Genomic DNA, 24406 nt, shown 5'->3' with positions numbered 1-24406 from the left:
TAGAGGCAAATACAATAACATAGTCTCTTATTCACTATTTCTCCTCTGTTTATTCATCCATGACACCCAGGAATTTGCAATGTAAATGTCACAATACTTGCGAGCCCACAATAAAAACCCTGAACTGACCAGTTTACACTTCAAAAACTTACATGGCAACATCCCTGCCAGACACAGAGTAAATTACACTGGAGCACTGACTGTATATGATCGCTCTAGGACTTTAACCGTATGGAAAATATTTGGGTACAGAAATGCATAATTAGCAAATTGTTTGATTTTAATTTCAGTAAAATATTTAATACATTCTGGCATTCTCCTCTTTTTGCTGCCTAAAATATTGTTTTAGTTTAAAGGTATTTATTTTTATACAACATTAAGCAATCTCTAAATCAATATTGGTAAGAACATGCTTAATGATTTCATAGCCCAGTTATTTCCTGAAAAAAATTACTTTATTTCATTATTAGAGAAATAGATAACTCTCACAACTGTTATATTGCGAAGATGAAAAGTAAAAATTAAGGTCAATTTTATGTTTGATGCCACATATTAAATTTAGCTTAAGTTTACATTTTCAATGAATGGTAAGTACATATAAAATGTACAGGTGGTTTTTTTCTTTCTTTTTTTTAAATACATGTTGATTTTTTTTAAATCTCAAGTATGAGATCAGCCGAGAAATGTCTCCTAAAGCAGGAAAATAGTGTACTGTCCTAAATTCCTTTTTTCAATTCATGCTTCCATTTTGTAGACTGGAACAGTATTTAATTAGAAATTTCCTCTTTCTGTGCCAGTTCCAGTTTGGACTCCCCTCAGAAGTCTTTAAGCATATAGTTTATGAGACCCACAAAGCACTGTGAAGCAGTCACAGCAAGAAGGAGAAAAAAGGGGTGTGTGTGTGTGTGTGTGTGTGTGTGTGTGTGTGTGTATTTTAGTATCAAGCACCTGGCAAGAAAAGAGCATGTTCCTGTAAACCCTTACAGGCATTCCTGGCTCTCTCCTGAGAATCCAACGGACTCATTTTGATTTCCCTCTTAAAAACTTATAAGGTTTTAGTGTGTTTGTGCTGAGTTACAGTTTACCAGACTTTTCCACAAGTCAGGGGGATGTTCCCTTGACCAACAGGGCAGTGGCAGGCAGAAGTGGCCGACTCACAATGACTCATAGCTCTGGAGTAGAGCAATAACCTCCAGTGTGGAGGAATTCATAAAATCAGTTACCCACGTACTTAGCAGCTTTACAATGCAGAAACAAAGGGAAGTTTATGAATAAAAGTATTTTCTCACAATTCTTTCCATCCTTCTTTCCATTTGCATGTCCCTAATCTACACTGCTCACATAGAATCCAGGAAAGAAAGCACAGGATCAGCTGCCTTAAAAAGAGAGCTCATTAGCTATAACACCAAAAGCACAAAGGAAAAAGACAAACTGGACCTTATCAAAATAATTTTGCTGTAAGCAATACCATCAAGAAAATGAAAAGGTAAGCTAATTGGGGGGAGAGGGGACTGCAAACCATCCACCTGATGAGATACCTGCATCCAGAGTAGCTAAAGAACCCTCATACCTCAGTAATAAAAACATAATCAACTTAAAAATGGACACAGGATTTGAATAGACATTTCTCCAAAGAAGATACACAAATGGCCAATAAAAACATGAAAAAATGATCAATATCATTAATCAGCAGAAAAATTCAAATCCAAACTATAATGAGATACCACCTCACATCCACTAGGCTAAATAATAAAAAAGATAGCTAGTGACAATGTTAGCATGGATATGGAGGAATGGAAATGATCACGGGAACAGAAAAAGTGCAGCTACTTTGGAAAACCATCTGACAGTTCATGAAAAGGTTAAACGTGGAGTTACCACATGACCCAGCAACTCCACTCCTAGGTAAATACCCAGGGGAATTGAAAACCTATGTCCAAACAGAAGCTTGTACATCAATCTTCAAAGCAGCATTACACATATCAGTCAAAAAGTGTAAAAAACCCAAATTCTCATACACTGAGAAATGGATGAACATGTGGTACATCTAAATAATGGAATATTATTCAGCCATAAAAAGAATGAAGTACTGACACATGCAACAACAGGGATAAAGAGAAGTCAGAAAAAGAACATCTCTTTATGGCTCCTTTCATGTGAAATGTCCCAAACAGGCTAGAGAAATAAGTAAGTAGATGATTGGTTGTTTGGGGTGGGGGTGAGGGGATGGAGGAAGACAGGGTTAACTGATAATGGATACAGGAGGGTCTCTGTGGGGTGAGGAAAATATTCTAAAATTGTTTGTGATGATGGTTCTATAACTCTGTGAATATACTCAAAGCCAATGAATTGCTTTCAATAGGTGAACTGTATGGTATGTGAACTGTATCACAATCAAGCTACTTGAGGAAAAGAGAAGGAGGTCATTATAAAACCCAGAAGCAGTGTTATCTCACTTTCAGGTGCTCTGGCCATTGCTCCCTGCACCAGGTCCGTCACAGCTGCACCAGGCTTCCTGACTTCAAGGTACAACAGACCTGTCATTCATTATTTCAAACACATTTGAATTTGTCCTCATCCCCATGGTGCCTGAGTATCCTGTGACCACAGGCATAAAACTGACATGGCTTTTCACTATCGATGATCCACTAGCCTGCCCCTCCAGCTCTCTGTGACCTTTGGTGACCACTCATCTTTCTAGTAGTTTACCGTCTTTATAATTCTGTCTGACTTTCAAATTTCTATCAGAACCAGACCTCCATGTAGCCGGTAGTCAATGGAATGTAACAATCCCAGTCAGACCACTGCCAGTTGAAAAAAAAAACAAACCCCTTCCCAGACTCCATGAAGAACCTACAAAGATTTCTGGTTAGATCTTACCACAAAAATTGCTGTCACATGAACCCAACCAAAGCTCCTCCTTAACTGTAAAGAAATACCCCAACAAACGTCAGAAAAGAAGCATCAAAGCCCCACAAGTCTTGGAAGTTGAGCTCAGACATGCAGAGTAGGTTGGACCCCAGTAATTTCCCAAAGCAGCTCTAGGCCGTGTTTTTCCAATTTATCCCCTATGGTGAACGTGACTGAAAGCCCTTGTTCTTACTCTTTTTATCTTCTTAGAAGACAATAAACAAAACAAAAATATAAAAACCACTACCTGCCTCTGCAAAATCTGTGAGCCAACAATTAAAAATAAATTAGTATTTTTGTTTTGCCTTTTTTTGATATGAAACTTTAAACCTAGAATTCCCATGCATCCCTTTCTTTCATGTAAACATGGGATACAGACACAGCAGAGCATGAACTGTGTACAGCCTGCATGCTCCTACCTGCAGCATATGACCGCTTTGCACGAAAGTGCCAAATCCAGGAAGCTCCTCCGGACTTCGAAGGAGAGCGCGTACTTCAGGGTGTGGCCGTCGATGATGAGAGCCACATCATTTTCCTTGCCCAGCAAATTCCCAAGGTCAGTGCAGTGCTGAGTAATGGCTGCCCTTGTGGCCTGAAACAAGAGTAGGGGGGAAAAATCACATTTTGTGTGTGTTTAACATAAAAAATAAAATAGAATTCAAAATTAAGTTTCTTGAAATGAGAACACACACATTCTAATATAAATATACGAACAGTTCAGCTTTGTACATTTATACATTAAAATTTCATTAGAATGCCCTCTGGGTCTGTTTTATGGGTGAAAACGTCCTCATAGTGAGATCCATTTGATATTTACAATAATCCACTTTTTTTTTTTTTTGAGACGGAGTTTCACTCTTGTTGCCCAGGCTGAAGAGCAATGACACGATCTCAGCTCACCGCAACCTCTGCCTCCCAGGTTCAAGTGATTCTCCTGCCTCAGCCTCCCAAGTAGCTGGGATTACAGGCATGTGCCACTATTCCCGACTAATTTTTGTATTTTTAGTAGAGACTGGTTTTCTACATGTTGGTCAGGCTGGTCTTGAATTCCTGATCTCAGGTGATCCACCTGACTCAGCCTCCCAAAATGCTGGGATTACAGGCATGAGCCACCTCGCCCAGCCTTGCAATAATCCACTTCTTTACACTACATATACATTATTCTTGGTGCCCCTAAAATAGAAAACTCCATATAAACAGATGAGCTATCTGGAAAAGATACCATTATTGGAACTTGAATGGAAGATACTAACATTTCTCAGTTTGCACCAGATAATCTTTAAAGCATACAAAAGATACCAAGGGATAGAAAAATATAACAAAAGATTAATTTTGAATCCTGCTGAGATCTCCAGATTAAACCATTCTCTCCACGCATTGCTAGCATAAGAAACAAGCTGATCATTTTCCCATGTTATAGTAAATATTTAATGAAGTTAAACTTCCAACACCTACCAAAACATGACTACCAGCCTTAAAAATACCTGTGTAATGTCCATTATCACATGGAATTAAAGCACAGAAACATTTTTTAGATTAAAAAAAAATAGGGCTGGGTATGGTGGTTCATGCTTGTAATCCCAGTACTTTGGGAGGCTGAGACAGGAGGGATTGCTTGAGCCGAGGAGTTCAACACCAGCCTCAGCAACACAGAGAAACCCCATCTCTACAAAAAATTTAAAAAATTATCTGGGGATGGCAGTGCATGTTTGCATGTCTGTAGTTTCAGCTACTCTGGAGGCTGAGGTGGGAGGATTGATTGATCCTGGAAGGTTGAGGCTGTAGTGAACCCTGAGCACACCACTCCAGACCGGACAACACAGTGAGACCTCGTTTCTTTAAAAAAAAAAAAACCTAGATGCTCCAGTTTTCACAGTGAATTTATGACTATGAATAGGATATCTGGCTCAAATATGAGAAGGTAACTTGGGGCTCATAAAAATATATGATTTAATCAGGAAGCATAGAATTCTGCTAAAATTATTCTGTCTGGAAGATGACCCTATTAAGTAATATTCATATGCAATTTATCATATGATAACACATACTCTTAAAGAAATATGTTTAATGAACAAGAATCCTTCTACCTCTATTAAAATGGAAGATTAGCTACTATTAAAAAGTGAGATAGGAGCACCCAGATACATAAGACAAGTTCTCAATGACTTATAAAGAGACTTGGACTCCTGCACAATAATAGTGGGAGACTTTGACACCACATTGTTAATATTCGACGGATCAATGAGATAGAAAATTAACAGGAACATCTATGATTAGAACTCAGACCTGGAACAAGTAAACTCAGTGAATATTTATAGAATTATTCACCTCGGGTCCACAGAACATACGTTTTTCTCAGTATCACATTATACCTATTTTGAAAGTGACCACATAATTGGAAGTAAATCACTCTTCAGCATTTGCATAGCATTTCCCAGACTTAAATGAAATATTGGTTGGCTATTTATTTGTTATTTTCTTCCTCCACTGTTAAGCACAATTATCAGCATAAAAGAGCTTTTTAATACCTATTTTTAGATTGCATTCCAGCCTGGGCAATAGAGCAAGACTCCTGTTCTCTCTCCCCCTTTCTCTTTCTCTTTCTTTCTTTCAAAAAATAAAAAAAAAAAAAAAAGTGAGAAACAGGTTCCCCAAAACTGTCTTATTGTTCGGTATTTATTCTCAACAAGTGACTTTTGACAATTTCATGAAGATTTATTAAAGAAGGATGTGGTCTAGAGCCCTGAACTGTGGTCAGATGGCTTGGGGTCTGGGGTCTAGTCCAAGCTCTCTACTTATTACCTCTGTGACCTTCAACAAGATACTTAGCCTCTTTAAATTGCCATTGTCTCACGGGTAAAAGGGAGCTAAAAACACTTCATAGCACTTTTTTTAATGAACAAATAAACTAATCAATGTAAATTATTTACCACTGGGCTCGGCACAGAGCAAACAGTCAAGAAACCCCATTCTTCTTCCTCTTACTATTTATTCATTAATAATTTCCCCTATCTGGGCCAAGTATAGTGGCTCATGCATATAATCCCAGCACTCTGGGAGGCCAGGGTGGGTGGACCACTTGAGGTCAGGAACTCAAGACCAGCCTCGCCAGCATGGCAAAAACCCATCTGTACTAAAAATACAAAAATTTGCTTGGTGTGGTGGCATGCACCTGTAATCCCAGCTACTCAGGAAGCTAAGGAGAATTGATTGAACCTGGGAGGCAGAGGTTGCAGTGAGCTGAGATTACACCACTACACTCCAGCTTGGGCAGCAGAGTGAGACTCCATCTCAAAATAATAATAATAATAATAATAATAATAATTTCCCCTATCAAGGAAAATACACATCTCTTCTACTTCGGGCAGTGAATACATGCCATCATAAGCAATGCCTTCTTTGTTGATGTAACACAGGCACACCTCATTATACTGTGCTTCACTTTATTGTGCTTAAAAGACAATTGCCTTTCTTACAAATTGGAGATTTGTAGCAACCCTGGGTCAAGCAAGTCAATCAGCACCATTTATCCAGCAGCATAGACTCACTTTGAGTCTCTGTGTCAGATTTTGTTAATTGTTGCAATATTTTAAACTTCTTTCTCATGATTATATCTGTTGTGGTAATCTGCCATCAGTGACCTCTGATGTTACTATTGAAATTGTTTTGGTGCACCATGTTAAAAGTCAAGATAGACAAAAAGCTAGGCTTCTTGCACCGGCTAGCCAAGTTGTGAATGCATAGGAAAAGTTCTTGAAGGAACTTAAAAGAGCTACTCTGGTGAACACACAAATGATAAGAAAGCAAAACAGCCTTATTGCTGGTATGGAGAAAGTGGTCTGGAACCACAACATTCCCTTAAGCCAAAGCCTAATCCAGAGCAAGGCCCTAACTCTTTTCAGTTCTATGAAGGCTGAAAGGAGGTGAGGAAGCTGCGTTAAGTCTGAAGCTTAGCAGAAATTGGTTTACGAGGTTTAAAAAAGGAGCTAAAGTCTCCGTAACATAAAAGTGCAGGGTAGGCAGTAAGTGCTGCAGCAAGTTCCCCAGAAGGTCTAGCTAAAATGAAGGTGGGGCTTTACTAAACAACAGATTTTCAATGTAGGTGAAACGGCCTTCTGTTGGAAGAAGATGCCATCTAGGATCTTCATAGCTAGAGAGGAGAGGTCAATCCCTAGCTTTAAAGTGTCAAAGGACAGGCTGACTCTTGTCAGAGGCTAATGAAGTTGGTGAATTGAAGTTGAAGCCAATGCTCATTTACCATTCTGAAAATTTATGCTAAATCAATTCTTAGAAATGGAAAAACAAAGCATAGCTAGCAGCACATCTGTTTATAGAATGGTTTGAAGAATATTAAGCCCACTGTCAAGACCTACTGCTCAGAACAAAAGACTCCTTTCAAAGTACTACTGCTCATAACAATGCACTGGGCCACCAAAAGCTCTGATGGAGACATCATTGATGAATAAATGTCATTTTCATGCATGCTTATCTACCATTTATTCTACAGCCCATGGATCAAGGAGTCATTTAGAGTTTAAGTCTTATTACTTAAGAAATACATTTCATCAGATTATGGCTACCACAGATAGTAATTCCTTTGATGGGTCTGGGGAAAGTAAATAGAAAACCTTTCAGCAAGGATTCCCCATTTTAGATGCCATTAAGAATATCCATGATTCATGGGAGGAGGTCAACATATCAACATGAACAGGAGTTTGGAAGACGTTGATTCCAACTCTCATCCATGACTTTGAAAGGTCTGAAACTTCAGTGGAGGAAGTCACTGAAGATATGGTAGAAACAACAGGAGAACTCGAATTAGAAGAGGAGCCTGAAGAGGTGATGAAGTGCTGCAATTTCATGAGAAAACTTGAATAAACGAGGAGTTGCTTCTTATGGGTGAGCAAAGAAAGTGGTTTCTTGAGGTGGAATCTACTCCCGGCGAAGATGCTGTGGACATTCTTGACATGTCAACAAAGGATTTAGAATATTACATAAACTTCGTGGATAAAACAGCAGCAGTGTTTGGGATAATTGACCCCTATTTTGAAGGAAGTTCTACTGTGGGTAAATGCTATCAAATAGTATCACATGCTATGGGTAAATCTTTTGTGAAAGAAAGAGTCAACAGATGCAGCAAATTTCATTGTTGTCTTATTTTGAGAAATTGCCAAACCCACCCCAACCTTCAGCAACCGCCACCCTGATCATCCAGCAGCCATCGATGTCATGGCAAGACCCTCCACCAGCGAAAAGATTACATCTTGCTGAAGGCTTAGGTGATTGTTAGCATATTTTAGCAAAAAAAGTATTTTAAAATTAAGGCACCTACATTGGTTTTTTAAGAACATAATGCTATTGCACACTTAATAGACTACCATACAGTGTAAACAAAACTTTTATATGCACTGGGAAAAAAAAGATAGTGTGACTTGCTTTATTGCAGTATGTGCTTTATTGCCATGGACTGGGCCCAAATCTGCAATATCTCTGATGTATGCCTATAACAGAGAAATCATTAAGAGAACAATGTTCTATGCATAAATGTACTTTTATTAAAAACAAAGAAGCCAGGCATGGTGGCTCATGCCTGTAATCCCAGCACTTTTGCCAAAGAGGGAGGATCACTTAAGGCCAGGAGTTCAAGACCAGCCTGGGCAACAGAGTGAGACTCTGTCACTACAAAAAAAGGGACATACAGGCACAAAATTGGCCAGGCATGATGGTGCACACCTGTAGTCCCTGCTACTCAGAAGAAGGCTAAGGTGCATCCTGAAAACATCTATGCCTTTCTTATTGACAAAAATAGCCTGCCCTTTAGAATTTGGGTACATAGTAGAAAATTATCTCAACTTGGAGAAATGCCAGCTTGGCAGCCTGGGTGTGTTCACCAGGAAACTCAGGTAACTGTGGGAAATTCTGGAGGGTATGCCTGCCAGGGGTCAATGTATGAAGGACAGAAAAACCTCCTGAGAAGCACGTCACCAAAGAGATGACACAAGGTACACAGATTTGGCCCAGAGAGAGCAGTGGTATAGTAGAGGCCAGTCTAGCTCAATGTCTTTTAGCCCCATGTGCCTCCCCATCAGACTCATGCCTGGATCCAAGGAGAGAGTGTGAGGAATAAAAATCTCTGAAATGTGGAGACCATTGCCTGTGGCTTTTTGTAAGAGGGCACAGCATAAATGGAGACATAGATGGTCATCTTAGGAAGGGTACTTTCTCTACTTAAGGTTATTTCTGCAGCACACATGAGGACAGACTGGATGCCAATACATAGTTCTTCCTCCTTGGCAAGAGGAGGAGATGGGAGGCAGCTAGTGGGCACTGGCCACCACCAACCCATCATGGTGTTGGCTCTGGGACACCAACAAGGAGAGTCCCACCAGAATAAGCCTGCATCCTGGGAGACGAGGGGCAGAAATGTGGTAACAGAAAACTATATTCCTGAAATGTGCAGAATTCCACTCCTCTCACTGACCCCAGAGCACAGAGTGGGAGGACCTGAAAGGGAGCTGGAGTTTTAATGGCAGTTGGAAAGAGGGAGGTCATGTGGGCTCAGGGGAGCACATGTGGCCACCCTTTCCGAGAGCCTCTCATTATCTCATAACCCACCATGACCTGGAATCCTTGGGTTATACTAAGTTGAAGTCTTTTATTTTTCTTTCCTTTTTTTTTTTTTCTTTTTTAAAGACATGGTCTTACTCTGTCACCCAGGCTGTAGTGCAGTGGCACAATCTCTGCTCACTGCAATCACCACCCCCCCAGGGTCAAGCAATTCTCCCACCTGAGCCTCCTGAGTAGTTGGGACTACAGGTACATGGCACCACACCCAGCTAACTTTTGTATTTTTTTTTTTGGTAGAGACCCAGGCTGGTCTTGAACTCCTGGTCTTAGGAGATCCTCCCACCTGGTCTCCCAAAGAATGCTCAGATTACAGGCATCAGCCACCATGCCTGGCCAAGTTGAAGTATTTTCAAGTTGAACTATTAAAGATGTTATATGAAATTTCCTCCAAATTCCTATGTTGAAACCCCAATCTTCAATGTGATGGTCTTTGGAGATAGGGATGGTGGGGCCTCTTGTAACAGGATTAGTGCCTTCTAAGACACAGGAGTGCTTGTTTCATGCCCCCTCAGTCCCTGCTATGTGCAGATACAAGACAGCCATCCGTTAAAGAGGGCCCTCACCAGGTGCTGTGTGTCCCAACACCTTGATCTTGACTTCCCAGCCTTCAGAACCATGAGGAATGCATTTCTGCTGTTAAAGGCAATCTATGGTGCTTTTGTTACAGCAGCCCAAGCTAACTAAGATAGAAGGGAACTGCTCAAACTCACTAGTGAGGAAGCACTATTCTTGTCATCATGGATAGTTAAGCGGAAAGAAAGTGGTTTGGAACCATAGCAAAAGGGGACATATAGTGTGAAAGCAATGTCTGCTATCATGTTTACCTCTGGAATAAGCCTTGTATACAAAATGGTAGCTGTAGTGACAGATATATGTACAGCATAGTACCAAACATGGGAGAGAAGGCTGCTAATGCCCAGTGGCTGTGGGAGGGCAGGACTGGTCTTTTGGAGCTGGGGTTGCATGGGAGTGCATGACAAACCCCTGCTGTGTTGAACTGCAATGTGTAGATACACCAACCGTTACTGTGACACTACAACAACAACAGAAATTTTACACTTCTATTCCATTGACCAGGCATATTCTCACATACTGGTGAAGAGTGCAGTACATGAGTAGGTACTTGTATTAGTTCCTTTTCCTACTACTCTAAAGGACTGACCAAGACTGGCTAATTGAGAAAGGAAAAGGGCTTAATTGACTCACTGTTCAGCATGGCTGGGGAGGCCTCAGGAAACTTAGAATCATGGTGGAAGGCAAAGGGGAAAAAAGGCACCTTCTTTACACGGTGAGAGGGAGAACCTCCGAGCAAAGAGGGAAGAGCTCCTTATAAAACCATCAGATCTCGTGAGAACTCACTCCCTATCATGAGAACAGCATGGGGGGACCACTTTCGTGATTCAATTACCTCCTCCCGGTCTCTTCCTTGACACATGAGAATTATGGAGATTATGGGGATTACGTTTCAAGATAAGATCTGAGTGTGGGGAAAAAGCCTAACCATATCAGTACATCATGCAAAAACGGGTTCAATTAGGTGGTTACACCATTCCAACCTATTATAATCAACCAGTCAAGTTACAGTTATTGGAGTACCTACTGTGCTCCCAAGATGATTTTAAAAATTGCTAAGAATATATGTTTCATGTGACTTACCCTCATAAATCTTATCATACAATCAGCTGACAAATACACAAAATTGAGGATGAAATAATGAAACTCAAATTTTCTCCTGATGGGCAGATTCTAGATACCTAGCCTGCTTTGTCTGGTGCATTCTTATGGTTGGCTGGAATTACACTGAATTGTAACTCTGATGAAGGAGGAAACTTCCTTTGCCAAGCTCTGATCATGCTAACCCATAGCAGGTGCTCAAAAATGTAACAAACTAGTAAATCTAATGATGTGTCTTAAGTTTTTATTCTAAATGTTTCCATATAATATCTATAGGAGGTCATCTATAAGAGATCTGGGGCCAGCCAGATCTGGCGGCTCACACCTGTCATCCCAGCAATTAGGGACGCCAAGGCGACAGATCACTTGAGCTCAGGAGTTTAAGACCAGCCTAGCCAACATGGCAAAACCCTGTATCTACTAAAAATACAAAAATTAGGGCTTGGCATGGGGCCATACCTGTAATTCCAGCACTTTGAGAGGCTGAGGTGGGCAGATCACTTGAGGTCAGGAGTTTAAGACCATCCTGGACAATGTAATAAAACCCAGTGTCTACTAAAAATACAAAAAAAGAAATTAGCTGGGCTTGGTGGTGTGTGCCTGTAACCCCAGCCACTTGGGAGGCTGAAGCAGGAGAATCACTCGAACACAGGAAGTGGAGGTTTCAGTGAGCTGAGATCGTGCCACTGCATTCCAGCTGGGCAACAGAGCAAGACTATGTATCAAAACAACAACAAAAACCCCAAAATTAGAAAGGTGTGGTGGCACACCTTGTATTCCCAGTGACTCTGAACGCTGAGGTGGGAGAATTGCTTGAATCTGGGAGGTGGAGGTTGCAGTGAGCCAAGATCTTGCCACTGCACTCCAACCTGGGTGACAGAATGACACTCCACCTCAAAACAAAACAACGCAAAATGAGAGAGAAAGACCTGAGAGATGTCTCTTACTCTGACCTCTTTGTGGGCTATCAGTCTTCCCAGTACATTTTGAGTTACATTTTGCTTGAAAATGACTGGTTCTCAATCCTGCTTACTCTTCCATCCTCTCTTCCAACCCTTCATCTGCTCAGATACACTCCTTTGCCTCTGGGATTGAAATCCATTTCCTACCACTAAGAGCTCTCCAGGTCCATCCTTCTAACATCACCCTTGATGTGTGTGCCTCCAGCCTCTACTTTGAGTTTAATTCCTGCACTTTCCATGCCCACTCGGCAATAATCTTTGATCAAACCCAGACGAGCTGGGTTCACCACACACATGTGGTGGAATATAGGTCCCTTCTGTGCAGTTCTCAAGCGAGCCAATCGAAGGTATTGCTATCACAAACAGTGCCTTATTCTCAAATGGACTATGATTCAAGAGTCTATTTGTAAGGTAGTTATTGGGCACTTAGAATCCATTTTCCCAGAGGAACAATGTTACAAAGTATGGTTGGATCCCAGGGCCTGTTAATGCCTATTTAGCCCAGTTGCTAAAATTTATACTGCAGTCTCTTATTTTAATAAAAAGCCAATTACTGAAACTTACAATGGACTTAGCTGTTATAAGGGGAATAAAAAGTCAGGGCTGGAGATTTCATACCCAGAAAGATAGAAAATATTCCCAAATCCTTAATTAGAATTTGCTTTTAGGTGTTAATATTAAATCGTATATTTCTAGCTATTGGTGCATGTTCTACAATTGTATTTTCCTTCACAATTAAACACACACATGGCTGGGTGCAGCGACTCATGCCTGTAATTCCAGCCCTTTGGGAGGCTGAGGTGGGTGGATCATGAAGTCAGGAGATCAAGAACATCCTAGCTAAGATGGTGAAACCTCATCTCTACTAAAAACACAAAAAGTTAGCCGGCCATGGTGGCACGCGCCTGTAGTCCCAGCTACTCAGGAGGCTGAGGCAGGAGAATCACTTGAACCTGGGAGGCGGAGGTTGCAGTGAGCTGAGATCGTGTCACTGTACTCCAGTCTGGGTGACAGAGCGAGACTCCATCTCAAAACAAAAACAAAAAAAAACCACACTATTTAATGTCAAAAGTGAGTAACTGCTTCTGACAACTGTCCCCTTAGCCAAACCTACCTTTTTCCCCAGTGTTGTTCTATTGTGAACCTCATATTTCTTAGCAAGGTCAGCACTGTCTTTGCATTTCCAGTTTACAAATTAAAATTATGTAATCACCACAGATTAGCAAGCACAGTGGTGTGCACCTGTAATCCCAGCCACCTGGGAGGCTGAGGTAGGAGAATCACTTGAACCTGGGAGGTGATCCACCGCCTGACAATCTCAGGAGATGTTGTGCATTTGCTGATTCATAGAGGATCCTCAGAGGTTCATCCGGTGAACCCTGAAATACCGTGGAAAGGTAGCCCTGTTCAACCTATGAGTACACAGGATCCGAAAGATGGTTCCACTGTTAATCACCCTGGATTTAATAAACAAGCCAGGAGAGAGGAAACTTTATAGCATCTGGATGCATTTCTACCAATTCGCCGATGGCAGGGGCCCCTCTTCAAAACTGAATGGTTCCAGCGTCACTGAACTCTGCACAACCAGGAGCCCTCTTTATCAGCTCGGCAGGGCCATGAGGGGTCTGCTAGACGCCACGGAGCAGCAGCTGCTGCAGCCCTCGCTTTGATGTCCCGCAAATTCCGGTGGGCTCAGAGCTGACCATGCCCAAAGCAGATGGTTCAAATTTCATTAGCAGCACTTCGACCACACCATGCTTAACCTTTGAGTTCCAGAGCAGACTCCCTTCTCCTCAATTAATTGGGCTAGTGAGTATCTAATGATAATGTTCATTCTTTATCCCACACATTCAATGCTTTTTCTTCCCCTTCGTGAATCTCTTTTTCCTGCCCCCTGTCAACCATCAGCTGCATTTTTCTCACCGTCGCCCTCCCTCATTCTTCAGATCATTCTCTGCCCAGCCTCCCACATCCAGTGCAGCTGCATTCACCATTTTCCTGCCACTTTCACGTTATTTTAACTATCACATTTATTTCCAACATAATCACACCTCCTCCTTGACAGCACTAACACTCTCAATGCTTTTGTATTTATGGAACTTAATGGGTGTAAACGGTAAAATTCATAGCAAATCCACTCTGGGCTAACAAAAGCTGCCAGGGCTGAAGCCGAAGTAATTATGAGAGGCCTCCGCTGACAGCTGCTGGTGGCAGGTAAAGCTTGTACCTTTTTGCTCTGAATATTGCTTTGTTCCAATCTAGGAATATCCCTAAATTTAAAGTCTATAAATAGATAAGAGAAATTTCTGTTAAATGTATCACATTTCAAGACTACCTATAATACTAATAATTTGAAGAAAGACGAGATGATATCTCACGGGCATTCAGCAAACATTTTCAAGAGATGTCTGGCCTCTCGCCTGAGAGCATCCAGGTGCCAATCTCATACCTTCAGGTTATCTTTTCCCACTTACCCCATGACACATTTTTCTTCACTGGCCATCCCTACCTCCCACAAAATGTTTCTATTTCCAATTTAGAAAACTCTTATTCTTACCAGAAAAACCAACCCAATTTATTGAATTCACACAGACATTTAAGCTGCTACAGAAATACTCTTTTGTTAATCAGCTTTATTAAGATACAACTGACATACAATAAAGCTGACCCTTTTTTTTTTGAGACGGAGTTTCGCTCTTGTTACCCAGGCTGGAGTGCAATGGCGCGATCTCGGCTCACCACAACCTCCGCTTCCTGGGTTCAGGCAATTCTCCTGCCTCTGCCTCCTGAGTAGCTGGGATTACAGGCACGTGCCACCATGCCCAGCTAATTTTTTGTATTTTTAGTAGAGACAGGGTTTCACCATGTTGACCAGGATGGTCTCAATCTCTTGACCTCGTGATCCACCCGTCTCGGCCTCCCAAAGTGCTAGGATTACAGGCTTGAGCCACCGCGCCTGGCCCAAGCTGACCCATTTTAAGTGTATGATTCAATGAGTTTTGCCAAAGGTACACACAGTCAGGTAACTCCGGCCACAATCAAGATACAGAACCCATTCATTATCCCCAAAGTTCCCTCCTGCCACACTGCAAACAAATCCCTTCCCTCATCCCCAGCCCCTGCTGACCTTTAATCTACCTCTTCTCACTACAATTTTGCCTCTTCTAGAATGTTATATAAACAGAATCACAGTTTGCGGTCTTTTCTGTGTGGCCTATTCACTTAGCCTAGTGCTTTCAGATTCATCCAATATTAATGCACATGTCAGTAGTTTATTCTTTCTGTTGCCAAGCAGTATTTAAAGGTATGAACACAGAACAATTTGTTTAGGTGTTCATCCATTATTGGATATTTGGATGGTTTCCACTTTGAGGATATTATGAATAATTCTCTATGAATCTGTGTGACTAGTCTCTGTGTAGACTTATGTTTTTATTTCTCGTGGGTAGAAACTGAAGATTGGAATCACCCAGTCATACCACAATACAGACACACACAGAGCAACTGCAGGTTCAACCTCCTAGAAACTGTTAGACTGTTTTCCAAAGTGCCTGAGTCACTGTGGGTTCCCAGGTGAGCTCACAGGTAAGCTTTGCAGCTATTCTTCATGCTCACCAACACCTGCATGCTCACTCTCCTTAACTTTAGCCATTCCAGTGGGTTTGTAGTATTAGATTTAGTAGCTTTAATTTGCATTTCCCAAATAACCAATGGTGTGCTGAAGACCTTTTAATACTTAATGAATGAACCGAATTTCCATTTGCTGTGATTTCAAGACACATACAGTAGGATCCTTCAAGAACACCAGGGACGGACATACTGTGTGCGTGGGTTTGCCTTACCTAAGAAGCTCTCTGGCAGGGTGGCTGAGATACTCTAATTTTAGTTTCTTCCTTTTTAAAAAATCTTAAATTTACTGAAAACCCACATTTTCCCAAAAAAACATCCCAGGCAACGTGAGAGGACAGAGTTAGAAAGTAGGTGTCTAAGAGAAAACTGGCAGTGGCTGTTAATGATCAAGTATCATTTATAAGAAAGAGACTATTCATGCACTCAGGGTCCAGAGCCTAGAAAGTTTGAACACGATTAATTACCACTATTTACTGAAAGAAATTTTGACTAATAGTTGTGACAGGGCTCGAATCATTGAGGTTAAAAAAAAATCCCTGAAAATATTTACTGTTTTCATTTCTCAAAATATGTTAAATGGCAACTCTAATACGCTGAATTTATTTTCTTCTTCCACACTAGATTTTTAGTTTAGTACCAGGAGTCCTCTTATATACTAAACAAACATATTCTTGAATTGCTGTGTATAGTAATCTCTCAAAAATAATTTATATGCTTTAAGAAGTATTTACTACTTGACTGTGGATCCTTCTTGTAATTTTTTAAAACAAGGAGTTCTTCTTAAAATAGATGATTTTTGGCCGGGTGCGGTGGCTCAAGCCTGTAATCCCAGTGCTTTGGGAGGCCAAGGCAGGTGGATCACAAGGTCAAGAGATCAAGACCATCCTGGTCAACATGGTGAAACCCTGTCACTACTACAAATACAAAAAATTAGCTGGGCATGGTGGCACGTGCCTGTAATCCCAGCTACTCGGGAGGCTGAGGCAGGAGGATTGCCTGAACCCAGGAGGCGGAGGTTGCGGTGAGCCGAGATCACACCATTGCACTCCAGCCTGGGTAACAAGAGCAAAACTCCTTCTCAACAAAAGAAAAAAGATGATTTTTTCCTATAAGAAAATTATTTCAAAGTGTGATCTTCTTACAAGAAGAATGTGAAATCAGCATTTGCAAGCCATCACTCAGCTACGTATAAAATGACCTCCATAATCCCACAGAACAGTTGCTTGTCACACCATTTGCCCAGAGTGGATCTCTGGAAGTCACTGTATATGTCAGGGACAGAATGAATCACTGCCACATTTAATATCATCACTCTCACTAGAAATAGTTTACTATGAACATAACAACCTCAGCTTAATTAATTGCCTGACCTTTAGGGATTAACATTTCTAACTTTAACATATTAAGGATACAGCCATTCCACTTACTATTTCTAAAGTCTCCTAGATAACTGGGAAAATTACAAAGTACCCAAATCGAACACAATGGGAATTTACAAATTAAAAATGAAACTACTGGATGAATTATTTTCTAGACAATTTAAGTTTACAAAGAGCATTTTTAATGAACTGTGTGATTAAGTATATCAGGTTAATTTTACCCAAGGAAGGTACAGCATTAATTAATCTCATTAAGATTTTTATTTGGCTCACAATGACAAATGTTAATGTATGTTCTGTCAACATAAGCACGCATAAGTGGTACAGGCATCACAATTATTGAACTACTTACCTGCTTTAAGATAAAACCAGTTTCTTAAAAGACACACTAAAACTTTTTAAGCAAACATCACAGATGGTGAATAAGAAAATGAACATGGTAATCTCAACTTAATTATTTAACTTCCTGACTCTTGGAGATTTAAACTTCAATATTTTGAAGATACAGCCACTGCACTTACTATCTCTAAAGTCTCCTTGACTCTTAGAGCAATTATAATGTGCCCAGGCTGTATTTAGGCTTCTGCAAACAGCAAATGAAAACAGTGACAAATTTCTGAAAGAGAAACAGTGAAGGGAGATCATTTTAAAATATTCTAAATGCATGTGTGGCAGCTGTGGGCTGTGCAAACTGGCAGTGAAGATCATAGCCACGGACGAAAATAGGACCATGGGCTCACATTTGGAACCTGCTGAAGGAAAGGTGCCAAAGGGCTGAAGATGGCCTGCTCCCACAGGCTCCCGGGCTGCAGGTCAGCCCACAGGGCATGGTTCTGGAAAGCCCGGCCAGCAGGACTCAGTGCTCCCTGAATCAGCAGGCACTGGGGAGTACAGAGAGAGTTATGTAAGGGAAAAGAGCAGCTGTCTACAAATCCTCTGCTATGTCAGGAAAATACCTCATGCTTATGTGGGACACTGTTACCACATATAAAATTGGAAATACTTTCTACATGAGAGCCTCCAGCTGGTAATGGCAGTGGCACACTCTATTAAACTTTAAAGTAAGTAAATGAAAAAAATAAGCAAAAGATGTAGGAAACATCTCATTTCCACTGGTGGCCCCAGCACTGAAGATACAGCGAGGAAGAAGTCTTGCCTTCTCCCTGAAACACACCTGGCCAAAAGGCTCTGGCTATTCAGAACCCATAACCAACTAGGGTGGGAGAGAGTGGGCTTTGGGGCAGGCTGGGGCTCTCGTCACCATTCTTTATCCTACACAGTCTGGCAGAGTCAAGTGTTTTCACTGAAGTACAGAGTAAGAAAAAATATCCTGTAATTAACTCTTAGCCAAGAAGGGCCTATAATGTGCACAGGATCCTATAGGCTCAAGAGTTCCAGAAAGAAACTGCAACACAACAGCACAAAATGGCCAAAGATCACTGCGTGTCTGGCCGTTGGGACAGTGAGTATCCCAGGCCTGTAAAGTGTGGTGAGCCACAGGCTCAAGTCAGGAAGGTGCTGGGGGGTGGGGTGTCTGGCAGGCTGGGAGGAAGCACTTGGACTTCATCCCAGAGCCCACGGGGAGCTAGCGAAGGTCTGTATGGATAGAAATGGCATACTTGAATTTTCATTTGTAGATCACCCACCAACAGTATAGAAGACGGATTGGAACAAGGACCCAGGCCAGTTAAGGGGGCTTAGGATGCTGGGAGCCTAACCTCTGCCTGCAATAACAGACAAAACCAAGAAGGGTATTTACTAAAAAGAATAAACAGTGCTCAGTGAATGGTGAGAGGACCAGGGAAGAAACGGGAATAAGCAATAGATGTGCGGCCAGCAGAAAAAGGAGCCAATTCCTGAGAAAGCAACATGCAAGGAACTGGGGACAGGTGGGGACCAAGTGACCACAGATCAGAAGTGGCTGAATTTCAGTGCCATGGAGAGAGAGCTGTGTCTTTGGTTTAAGAGCTGCCTACTACTCCCTGTGATGGCGGTGGGGAGGCCTGCTGGGATGGTGGGGGATCAGGAAGCCTCTCTAGGCCCTGGAATACCCAGAGCTGCTCTCTAGGGACACTGCTGTGCCTGAGACAGCCTGGTGAGAGTCACTTCCACTACTATGCCCCCCATTAATGTCTGTTAGTTTCAAGTGAACATCCGGCAGCTGTCACTTGCTCTTTGTGGATCATATAACCTTTCAATCAATGTTGTCTGAAGAATGGAAAAAGATCACATGGGTCATTTCCTTACCATTTTCCACTGGGTAAAAAAAAGCAAACAAACAAATCACCTAGCAAACTGCAGTTGCTGAAGAAATGCTTGCCACCTCTTGTATGGGGACTCTCTGCTGCTTCCTGAACCCCTGGCCCCAGCCAGAGCTTTCTGCTGACGGCAGCTGTGGGCCATGTACTCTGCTCTGCGAATCCCTTCTGCATTGGAGCTGTGACGAGGGCCTTCTGATGACATTTTGAAGAGTATTTGAGACTTTAGCTTGGTGGGCCATTCACACATTCAATAAGCAGTCATGAAACATTGACTATAGGGACAGAGCTGTGCACAAAACTCCAAAGGCGCAGCTCTCGATGGGCTTACACATTAGTGAGGGGAACAGAAACTGCAGAAATAAGAACAGAACATGGTGTCATGAGCTGTTAAGAGTCATGGATGAAAATCGAGAAGGGTTGAGGAAGCAGGAGCCCATCAGAATCCTGGGCATTCAGGGCTGCAGTCAGGAAGACTGAGACTCACCTAGGGGCAGAAACAGAACAGTTTGTACCTCAGTGCACAAAAGGTCCGGACACTGAATTGGAGTGGCCAGGAAATACAATCAATAGGTTGATAAGAGGTTAATTGTTCATTCCATTAAAAAAATACTTTTTAGACCAGGTGCAGTGGTTCATGTTTGTAATCCCAGCACTTTGGAAGGCTGAGGCAGGTGAATCACGAGGTCAGGAGTCTGAGACCAGCCTGGCCAACATGGTGAAACCCAGTCTCTTCTAAAAATTAAAAAAAAAAAAAGAAAATTAGCCAGGCGTGGTGGTGCACACCTGTAATTTCAGCTACTCCGGAGGCTGAGGCAGAAGAATTGCCTGAACCCAGGAGGCAGAGGTCGCAGTGAGCTGAGATCACACCATTGCACTCCAGCCTGGGAGGACTGAGCAAAACTCCATCTTGGAGAAACAAAAAAAAAAAAAAAAAAAAGAAAGAAAAGAAAAGAAAAAGAAGAATTTTTAAGCCAAAACTTAAAAGACAAGACATTTCACAAGAAAATGCTGTTATCTAGCTTCTCTTGAAACATTATAGTGTCTGGGACTTCCGACCCCATGTTCCCACTGAAACTGTTACCCTTAAGAAGTAAACATACATGCTCTTGGTCAGGTGCCTCCCAGTCTCTACTGCCTCCCTGATACTGGGATACTGAGCATCACTGTCATTTAGCATGTACTGTTTTTTTCTCTGGACCCACTTCGCCATTAAAAGTGGGAATACAAATGACCAAGGCGGCTATAAGTTTCTGGTTTGGAGACAGGGATCTCCTTGGAGCACTCCATGATGTTCCTGCCCCATAGGCCTGTGCTGCATCGCTCCTCATGAGCCCTATTCTCTGTGATTTGTAACAAGACAGAATTCATCCCAAACAGTAGTCCAATCAGGCATCCCAAATATAGTGTGCCCCAAACTGAGTTCCTGGTCCCCTCCCTCCAAAGCCCATGCCCCCCTGCATGGAATAGTTACGCAACACCGGCCAGAGAAACATAGAGTGAACACTTCTGTCTCTTCCTGTCCAGGACAGCTCCATCCTTCCAGCTACTCACCCTAATAATATCACACTCATTCTTCTTCCTTTCTGTCATACCCCATATATTCAGTCAATCAGCAAATGAGGTCGCCTGTGCCTCTGAAATGCATCTAGACCCTGACCATATCTCATCAGAGCAGCCTCCTGAACTGTCCCTGGGCCTCCGCCCAGAAGAAACCCTATTACCATGGAAGGCAGGTCCTGTCACTGCGTTCAAAGTCCTCCGAAGCTTCTGGTTTCCACCTGAATAAGAGCCAAAGGCCTTCTGATGGCTGGCGAGGCCCAGCACCCCTCTGACCTTGTCTCGTGCCAAGGCCCCCACTAACTTTCTGCTTTTCTTCTAACAGGCTGACATGCGCCCCTTCTCCCAGATTTCCATGTGGCTGACTCCACCTCAATGTGGCGTCTTAGGGACGGCCTCTGGAGTGCCCCCATTTAAAATCAACACTTCCCCATGCAAACTCCTTATTTCCCTTTCCTGCTTTATTTCCCTCGAGGCACGTACCATGTTGCGCTTTCGACATCTTTTACTGACACATTTTGCTCACTGTCCCCCTCCCCACTAGAGTAACAGCTGCAGGGACCAGGAATTTCCTGGCTGTCTTTTTCATGATCATATCTTCAAGGCTGAGGGCACAGCCGGGCCTGCAGAGTATATTCAAAATCTTTACTGAATCAAAGAATGACATAAAAAAGGTAAAGATGGGAAGCAGGGAGTCCAGTTCTGAGACTGTGCCAACGCCCACGTGTCCAATTGTCCTGGACAGAGAGAGCAGCAGGACTGAAGGCTTTATAGAAGCAAAGGGGACGGGGCTTGGTAACTGAGTGCGAGGCCCTGGCAGGGGCTGTGTCTAAGGCTGTCACCTCCAACTACAGCTTCGCAGCCTTCACAGAGATGGAGCAGGCCAGAGGGTGAGAGGGTAGGAGGGGTTGGGGAGGAAGCATAGGCAGGAGCAGTCCATTTTTAAGCAGGTTAATGAAATGAGTTGATTAATATATATATATATATATATATATACACACACACACACATTCTTCTCAGGTATAATTCAAAGCCTAATACTCTTCCAAGACAACTTTCAAGGTTTAAATTTTTTCTAAATCTAATAAGCCCAGAAACTCAAAAGACCTCAAATTCATTCAGTCTATATGCTACAGGTTACACTCCATGCTCCAGAGCAAAAGGAAAATTATAAACACCAGGAATATGTGGGAAATGATGATTTGCAGAAGACCAGAGTGTCCCCAGTGCTTGAAACTATGTGGAGAACAAAAAAGGAGAAGTGGCTCTGTTTTCCAGACTTACATTTAATAGGTTCTAAATCCAGCACAGATTTGACCTTTGCTTTAAATAGATTTTCTTGGAGAGGAGAGAAGAAAACATTGATTCATCCGAGACTCCTGAACGACCTACTGTTCACATTACTTGGAATAAAGTCTGCTTTAAATCAGAATTCTTGAGACACGGAAATAAATATACCAAGAGGTTTCTAATTTTGTGCTTTCACCAACTGATTATTTTCATTCACAACAGTGGACGAACTCGATATGGTCTTTTGAGAAGAAGGCCATGGCGGCCGAGCAGAGCACACGGCACAATCAATCAGATCAATGCAAGCAGGCTCAGACTTCAGCTTGTCTTGAGATCAACACTTCCATTTGAAAAAATAAGAGAAGTATGTGAAATGGAGATGACTATTTAGGGCTTTCCAAGGCCTGAGTTAATTTAGCAACATTTGAAGAATAAAGGAAACGCAGGAGCAAAAATATTTCCAGTAAGAATGAAAAAGGTTAAACCACAATCATTCAATACTAGGACTGTTCACACAGTAAACTTGAAACATACATATTTCCCACTCTGCTAAGTGTAGTCAATAAGATCAATGTCACACACTCAAGGGCTAACTAGCTGGTTAATATATTATCCTGGACAGAAACCTTTTTATTATAACTTATTTGTTAGCAATTTTGTTTCCTCTCAAACCTTTTAATAATCCATTGTTTATTTTCTATCATAGTCATATGACAGTTGGAGAAACAAATAAAAATAAAAATCTGCTTTACTATTTGATTCTCTTTAAGGAAGAAATATAAAAATGTACTTTGTGTTTGTGTGCCATGTAAATAAATGACCCAAGGGCACCAGGCAGGTAAAAAAGATACGCCAGGACATTAAGGAGTAGTGAGGACTGTGGCAGTCTGGAAAGTGCCTGCCTCCAACTAATGATATTCATGGTGCTGTCCAAACAAAACTCCACTGCAGCCTAACCTTGGCCTTCTTTACCATCAATTTGCCCAAAATCAAAAAAGATTAGAGACTCATAATAAAAAAAGGAAATGATACTTTGCATAGCATTTCGTTGTTGTTGTTTAAACTCTGAACAACACTTTAATAGGCTTTCACAGAAGCCACCATGTGTAATTCCACATGGCTCCTACATCCCCCTACTGGTTAGAGCTCTGAAAAGGGACAGACTACCTACTCAAGTGGCTCCCTGACCCCTGTATATCCAAAGAGCCACCTTATACAGGAGAGCTCTGGCTGACATTTGGTGGGTACCCTTCTGGGACAAAGCCACCAGAGGAAGGAACAGGCACTCACCCCATCTGAAAGTCACCAACGTCAAATACCAAAGGTAGATAAATCCACAAAAATGGGAAGAAACCAGTGCAAAAAGGATGAAATCGCCAAAACCCAGAATGCCCCTCTTCCTCCAAGGTATCACAACTCCTTAACAGTAAGGGAACAAAACTGGATGCAGAATGAGTTTGATGAATTGACAGAAGCAGGCTTCAGAGTGTGAGTAATAAAATTCTCTGAGCTAAAGGAACATGCTCTAACCCAAAGCAAAGAAACTAAGAACCTTGAAAAAAGGTTACACAAAATGCTAACTGGAATAACCAGCACAGAAAAGAACAGAAATAACTTGATAGAGCTAAAACACAAAGCACGAGAACTTCAGGAAGCAAACACATGCAGAGAAGGCCTTCAACAAAATTCAACAGCCCTCTATGCTAAAAACTCTCAATAAACGAGGTATCTCAAAATAATAAAAGCTATTTATGACAAACCCACAGCCAATATCATACTGAATGGGCAAAAACTGGAGGCATTCTCTTTGAAAGCTGACACTAGACAAGGGTGCCCTCTCTCCCCATTCCTATTTAACATAGCATTGGAAGTTCTAACCAGAGCAATTAGGCAAGAAAAACAAATAATGGATATTCAATTAGGAAAAGAGGAAGTCAAATTGTCTCTATTTGCAGAAGACATGATGGTATTTTTAGAAGACCCCATCGTCTCAGCCCAAAATCTCCTTAAGATGATTAGCAACTTCAGCAAAGTCTCAGGATATTTATATAATTATTTATAAAATCAATGTGCAGAAATCACAACCATTCTTATACACCAATAACAGACAAACAGA

At 41.8% G+C, this 24406-nt stretch overlaps 1 protein-coding gene across 8 annotated transcripts in view; it reads right to left on the bottom strand.

Annotated features, from left to right (window-relative positions):
• The window catches only part of ATP8A2 (ATPase phospholipid transporting 8A2), a 660345-nt gene that overhangs the window by 335845 nt on the left and 300094 nt on the right, over positions 1-24406 (bottom strand). For all 8 annotated transcript variants that reach the window (XM_035302377.3, XM_078375201.1, XM_078375203.1 and 5 more), the window contains one exon: positions 3330-3502. In XM_035302377.3, coding sequence (XP_035158268.1) covers positions 3330-3502 — 173 coding nt within the window. The remainder of the gene's footprint in view (positions 1-3329; positions 3503-24406) is intronic.

The sequence above is a fragment of the Callithrix jacchus genome, chromosome 5 (assembly GCF_049354715.1).
Source record: "Callithrix jacchus isolate 240 chromosome 5, calJac240_pri, whole genome shotgun sequence".
NCBI classification, from domain to species: domain Eukaryota; kingdom Metazoa; phylum Chordata; class Mammalia; order Primates; family Cebidae; genus Callithrix; species Callithrix jacchus.
Note: the sequence above shows the minus strand (reverse complement) of the source record. Positions and strands in the feature narration are given on the sequence as shown.